Below are 7,783 nucleotides of genomic sequence, written 5' to 3' on the forward strand. Positions count from 1 at the left end.
AACAACAGTTTTTTTTTCTTTTCTTGTATACACACATATATATATATATGTATATATATATATATTTTGCTTTAATTTAACAAATCAAATACTCATTTGAAATTCGAAATACTAGTTTGTAACAAAATAAATTTTCAATAAAACTTGTGATACAATGTTGTTTGTTCGCTTTTCTTTATATATATATATATCATAAATGATTTGAGCAGTAATGTATCATACTGTGATTGATATATCAACATATATAAACAAATACATATATGTCTATGTATTTAACTAGCTAGAATTACGTATCCAAACGCTAATGGCTCGTTACAGCATATTCTATAATGATTGGTACAGCATCTTCTGTTGCTTTAGAAACGAATATTAGCTACAACACAACAAACGTGAATCCAACAATCATTTTATAATGGCCTCGTATATATTCTTATATATATAAGCCTTTAAAATATATATATACAAACATACATATATATATATATATACTTAAATTCATATATATACATATATATGCATATATATGCATATATATGTATATTTGTATATATATATATATATATATATATATATATATATATATATATATATATATATATATATATATATATATATATATATATATATATATATATCTGTAAGTATATTTAGTAGTACTTTTATATTATTCGGGTAGACAGCTTGTAGCATGCTGTTTAAAGCCCGTCCACAGTATTCGACTACCTGGTGTCAACGCCAATATGGAGGAATATGCTACTGGATTTAGTTCAGCAATTGCTTTGTGTCCGTAGCCTTTACATACAAAGATGAGAGACAGAAAATTGAATCCACAAGACTTTATTCAGAGCCTCTACAATCATTTCAACTGGTTTTACATCCGTACCTTACAGGTGAGATCCTGTATAATCGATTTTCATGCATTATAGATGCAGATACTTCTACAGAAGGAACTTTTCAAGAAAGAGTTGGTCTTTTTCTTGCCATTTCGCTTTATGTTTTCTAACAGAGCATTTTATTTCTGCGTAGCTTTCCACCCGCTTACTTTATTATGCATTTTTATGGTTTTATTGCTTATATGCGAAAAATTCTTGCATTCTATCTCAGTTAATTATGGGGACAGATGAACTACCATACTAACTAAAATGGATTGTGATAGAAACAAACGTATCGCACCTATAATGCATGACAACTGATTATACACATCTCGCCTGTAAGATACGGTCCCATGATGAGTGAAAAGATATTAGTGGTTCTGAGTCAAGTGCTCTCGTGAATTCCATTTTCTGGCTCTCATCTCTGTATATATATATATATATATATATATATATATATATATCTATATGCATATCTATATACTGTTTGTAATTACATTATGTATATGACCATGAATCCGATTTTATTGAAGTGACGATTTCATGTTTGATACTGTATGATGTATGGTCCTCGTTGCATAAGTCTCTTTTCGTGTGTGATTTGAGCCCATTGCCTTAGAAAAATACAAGGTGTTTATCCATTGCTCTATGATCAGCAGGATGCTGGCACATCAGTGTACCAGAGACAGCGAGGTCTGATCACCTGTTTGCGGAACGATAACATTTTCTGCAATTCTTTCTTAAACATCGGGTTCATGAAAGCGTATATGAATGGATTGACGACATTGTACAAAAAATATGAGTTGAATATAATTTTGTTGGCCGGAAGCAATTGCATCGCTGTTAGCCATGCTGGAAGGAATACGACAATAAATACTACAGTGACTACGAATAGCATAGCAGCCGTTCGAACGTTGGCCATTAGTAACCGCTCTCTGGGAGGAACTTTATGCCTCATCGCCACACGTCTGATGCTACTCGATGAAGAGGAAGCAGCAGCGACAGCAGCTGCTGCCGCAACTACTACCGGTGAAGGTCGTGGCATATCGGCGAGAAACCTTGTTTCCGTTGTGTCTCCTTCCTCCTCATTAGCGTTGAAACTCGTCAGTCGTCTAAGTGAACGTGACTTGTGTCTCCTAATTCGACGAGTGACTAGAAAACGATATATAAGAACATATAACACTAGAACTATACAGAAATCAGCGAGAAACAGAAACGCGTATATCTTTTGATAAATGTGACGAAATCGTCTGCTTAACAATATTTCCGAGGGTTGACAAAATCCCGTGTAGTAAAAAGTAGCATCTGTGCCAGTGTTTGTAAATGTTATTATATTCTTTGTCGTATTCATAATAGAAGAGAAAGCGTTTCGTAATGATTGCTGTGAGGTAGTCTGCAATCCGTGTTCATCTGGTGAGGCATTTATTTCGTAATCATATTCGTAATATCCTTTGCAAACTATAGTATAAGGTTCGGTCGTGTTATCTATGAAGCAATCTGCTGGAAAAGAGGAATCGTTAAAGTAAGCCCCTCTGTTTTCTTTTAATGTGTAAACAGCATGCATTAAACTTGTAATGGTTCCGAGACATGCTGCAAATACTATGAGAACAATTATAATGATTTTGGCTTTTCTGCGATTCATTATGTTCCTCAGTGAATGACAAATGCAGAAATAGCGGTCAAATGCAATGGCCACCATAACAAAAGAAGAGAGCGGAACATTGAAGGTTATGAGAAATATGTATATCTTACAAAGAGCTTCGTATTGTATCCCGTAATTGATGTATTCCATGATTACAGTAAAAGGGATGATTATCAAGCATGTTATACAATCGATTCCAGCGAGAGATAAAATGAATATTGTCGATGATACTTTGTCTTTACGGCGTAAGAATACATGAAGAACAATTGAGTTTCCAAACGTTCCGACAACACTAAATACAGACAACATACAAATAACTGGTAAAGTTGTATTATCTTCATGAATATCTCCTGCTGTGGTCGAATGAAATGTTTCTGAGATGTTGTCAGTAGTTTTAACGGGAGGGTCTGTGCTCCACTTTTGCTCCATGGTTCAGAAAGATTTCGTTATATTTCAAATGTCAGAGGGGACAGGGATATTTATTAAAATCGATAACTATTAAAACTTTATTGTATACGACTTCTACAATTCCGAGATAATTGAGGAATTATCAATTTTTCTTGGTAAGACAATATATTTTTGAATAAACACGACTGCAGAGATGAAACTTTTATAAATGTATATAAACCCATAGCTTTTGGTTTTTAAACAGAAATTCCTTAATATTCCATTTGATATCATTCTATAACTATTAATATACGTTAGAACGTGTAATAAATTTGAATTCTCTTGTAGTGCTTTTGGTTTCGTGCTGTTCTGGTTTTGGTTCTGGTTCTGTGTTTTTCTGTCTTCTGCTTATCTTCTTTTGTGTAACTAAAACGAGATAAAAAAAAATATGTATATATTAAAAATGAAACGAAATGGATTTATTTAAGGTATAATTGAAATCTAGTAGTAACGCATTTTAAAATAGCTTTTATCTACAAACTAGTATGCAGGCGCATGCATAAATGCGTACAAAGTGCCACACACGTAACCACTGACAACCTGAATATCACATTGCCGACTCTTTACATATTCAATGTTAACAGACACAACTGGTGCTTCTAAACATAAGACACTAAGTCCATAAGTGTACAACTGTGGAGATCACACATACATACATCCATCCATCCATCCATCCATCCAAACATACATACATACACGTGTGTGCGTCTGTGTGTATTCTGCCCTACGGCAATATTTACATAGTGATTATGCGTAAATAACTATTAAAAGTAATTTTGGAGGCAAACATCTCTGGGAAGACTTCTGATGGAAAATATGTGCCTAAAGAGCAATATCAATTATGGCAAGAATTACTGATATGTGTTTGAATACGGCTGCACCGAATTTATACTAAATAACATGTTTGAATAACCAACATTCGAGGAAAATATAAGCACATACACAAGCTCATTAGGACGATGAGACACAATTGTAAAAAAATAGTTTAAGGTATTTATTGGACAATAGAATAAAACTGATACTAGTGATAACTGTCTTAGAGGTTTGGAAACAAAGGTTGTTCTTGAAAACATTTAAATTCAGAGTGTAGAAAAATAACCGTTAATTTTCCATGAGATTTAATTTAGCATTGTGTCATATTAAGTAAATAACCATTTTACTGTCATAATTTTGTTTGTTCTCTGCACAGAGCATTTATTTCGCCGGTTAACATGGTTCTGGATTTTTTGTGAATTTCGATGGTTTTTTTTTTTTAACGACCATGCTGAGGAACCGCCTGGAAGGGTTTAATCTAACAAATCGACCCCGGTATCTATATTTAAGCCTTGTAGTATTTTATCGGTCTCTTTTTGCCGAATCGCTAAGTTACCAACCGACATCAGTTTGCAAATGATGGTGATGGACAAACAGAACCGCGCTTAGGTATATAGACACAAACACACGCATATGACGGGAATTTTTCATTGTTCTTCTACCAAGCCACTCAAAAAGCCCTGGTTTACCAGGAGCTATAGTAGAGAACACTTGCCCAAGGTGCGGTGCAATGGAAACCAAGTTGCGAATATTTGGTTGAGAAGCAAGTTTCTTATAACATGACCTCACTGGCGCCTTTGCTTGGAAGTTAGTTAAGGAAAGCAGGGAATCGAAATCGTCGCTGTCTTGTCTCATTACTCTTTGTTGTTTGTTCATGAACAGCATACACACTGAAGCATTATTAATATTGTTCTATAAAGGAACGAAGAAAAATCTCTTTAAATGAAAGAAACACCAAGAAAAACACATTCCCATGTGTTTCAACATGAAATAGAAAGAAACAATGCTCCTTTATCTGTGTAATATGCTTGACATTTTTACAAATGTTTCCTAGAAATTGCAATTAATATAATTAATTGCATTGCGCGAATGTTTTCTGTTTATTTATAGACGACTATTTTAACATCTTCTGCCTGAAGTGCTTGTATTTGCTTTATAATGTAATCGTAGAAATAAATCCTGTCAAGACATTTCTTTCGACTGGAAAAAAAAATTCCTGCATGGTGTAAGAACAAACTGCATATTCGACATTACATAAATTTATTTGTATTCATTCGTGTATGTATTTATGTATAACGCTATCGTAATATACAAACGGCGATACATGGAATGAAATTACGTAAACATTTCCTATGTAATCTCAATGTGTTCTATTTGTATGTTGCGTTGTTGCTTGCGTCAAGAAGCTGATAGAATTATCAAGGCCGGCAGCTATTTTCTTTGTACAATCATATATACAATATACATGATGCATGTATCTGATATCTGAATCTCTAAACAAGCATCCTTAATATCTCTGAGTTTGCTAGGAATAGCAACCTAATTTTCATCAGGCCATAATTTGCTATCTCCATGAAGAAGGCCATTATTTTATATATAGTATCATTCAGAATGCAGAATAATCCAGTTGGAATTCTTTTCTGTGTATATAGGTCTACTCATTTAGGAATGACAGCTTTAGTCATGGCTACAACGCATTGGAAACAGAAAAATGCGAACTGCTAAACTTTCATCCAGTCCGCCACGTTTTTCACCTTCGCTTTTGTATTTACGATTATTTGTCACAACATGAAGGTGCGTGCGCCAGTGGTAACGGTGCACCATTCATGGCCGCACTATCGTGGTGTTCTTGAGTAAGGCACTCCATTTCATATTGCCTCACTCGGCTGTAAATGCGTACCCCTCAAACGGACTGACGTCGCGTTCATCAGGGAGATCGTGGTGTCCATTAAGTATACGCCATGAAAACCGAGTAACCTGTCTTTTGACTCCTACCGCATGAAGACAGTAATGTCTGGAAAACTTACTTGTCACACCAAATCTCTTTATCGCCAGTACCCATGTACTTAAGTGTGCGTATGCGCACGAGGGGGTGCTGAAAGGTTCCTGGCTTTAAGGGTATCGGGAAATGCCTGATTGGAGGCCCAACCTTCTGAGTTATTTTTGAGTGCTTAGAAAAACTGAAGGATAGCTGCAATAAATGTGTGAATCTGAGAGGGGAATATGTTGAATAAAATCAGAATTAACAAATATTCCACTATTTTCTTTTATCCGAAGCCAGGAAGTTTTCTGCAAAACCCTTGTATGCCCTTGTGTGTGCGGACACGTGTGTAAGATAGAGGGAGACAAAGACGCGGGGAGAGCTCTAGCGACAGATACAATCATAATGAACAGTCACAAACTCACACAGCAATGACTACTTAACAAGTATTACTACAATCCGGGCATCGAACAGAAACACAACGTAGTAGAGAAATGTGTCTGTCATTATGAGGTGTGTAAACATTTATATAGACTTGAAGTGAAAAGTAGCACGTTGTACAAATTCTGTCACCAGTCATAACATTAAGATAGCAAATAGTTCTATGTTAACAGTATCATTAGACAAAAGATCGAATATATATACGTTCTTATAAATCGACAGTTACTTATTCGCAACCTGTGTCTTTTTGGAAGCAATCGCCATGTAGACCGCAATTAAATATTGAAATATTGCCCAGTTTCACGGGAATAGGAAGGTCAATTGAGATATGTAACTGTCTGTAAACACGTTTGATATGAAAAACTGGTTTGTATAAGTCTAAAAGCTAATTAAGGCTGAATTTAATTAAAATTACTTTAAAGAATGTATTTCTCTCATCATGATGATCACATAAGAAACACATTTTCTTCCAATCAGCTTCAACCACTCGTATAGGTATATATACATACACAAATACACGTTCATGAAATACACTCCAATCACACAGAAACACATAAAAGCACACGCATAAACACACGCTCACATGTTTGAGCTTGCAGAAATAATGTAGTGTGAGCAGTGGCATAAACATAGTCAAGAATGATGTCTAAATATATACTGAAATATAGAAGATAATTGTTTTACTTTATAGAAGCCATATTAGCTACAAGCAGATGAGGAGGGGAGATAATCTTAGGAATCAAATACTCTCTAAAATTGATGACTACAAAAGAAAAACGCAGCTTTTGCCAGGAGAAACAAAAATGATACATGGTTCTGTCTCAATAGCCGTCACTGGCACACATACATACACACACACACACAGATATATATATTCTTTGATTCTTATATTACTTTACTTGTTTCAATTATTCGACTGTGGCCATGCTTAAAGGGTTATTCCATAAAAACCGACCTCATTAGTCGAAAAACACCGCCCTTATTCTTTGTAAGCCTAGTACTCACTCTATCGGTTTCTTTTGCCAAACTGCTAATTTATGGGAGCGTAAACGCTCCAACATAGGTTCTCAAGTGATGGTGGGGACAAATACAGACACATAAATATATACATATACATGTGTGTGTATGTGTGTGTTTGTGTGTGTATGTGTATTTATATGTACGTATGTATTATATATGCATGTGTGTATGTATAGTTAGTTCAAATAAACAAGCCAATTCAAATAAACGAATCATAAAATTAACAAACGACAGGAGGACTTGCACAAGGAATGCATTAGCTTCACACTCAGTAAAAAGAGGGAGCTTTTGACGTTTCGAGCATAGCTCTTCGTCGGAAAGAAGAAAGTGGAAAGTTCAAAGAGGGAGAAGAAATCGCCAACAGAAAGTGTGTAGTTCCATTACTGAAGATTATATATATATATATATCTATATATATATGTATATATATATATATGTGTGTGTGTGTGTGTGTGTGTGTGTGTGTGTGTGTATAATCTTCAGCAATGGAACTACAAATGTGCTGTTGGCGATTTCTTTTCCTTCTTTGAATATAGAGAACGAGCAGAAAGATAAATTTTATTCAAC

At 34.8% G+C, this 7,783-nt stretch overlaps 1 protein-coding gene across 4 annotated transcripts in view; it reads right to left on the bottom strand.

Annotated features, from left to right (window-relative positions):
• Positions 1-822: 822 nt before the first annotated feature.
• The window catches only part of LOC106875324 (uncharacterized), a 317,815-nt gene continuing 310,854 nt past the window's right edge, over positions 823-7,783 (bottom strand). For all 4 annotated transcript variants that reach the window (XM_052972106.1, XM_052972109.1, XM_014923412.2 and 1 more), the window contains one exon: positions 823-3,327. In XM_052972106.1, the coding sequence (XP_052828066.1) occupies positions 1,525-2,943 (1,419 nt within the window). In that variant the 5' untranslated portion in view covers positions 2,944-3,327 and the 3' untranslated portion in view covers positions 823-1,524. The remainder of the gene's footprint in view (positions 3,328-7,783) is intronic.

The sequence above is a fragment of the Octopus bimaculoides genome, chromosome 12 (assembly GCF_001194135.2).
Source record: "Octopus bimaculoides isolate UCB-OBI-ISO-001 chromosome 12, ASM119413v2, whole genome shotgun sequence".
Lineage (NCBI taxonomy): Eukaryota > Metazoa > Mollusca > Cephalopoda > Octopoda > Octopodidae > Octopus > Octopus bimaculoides.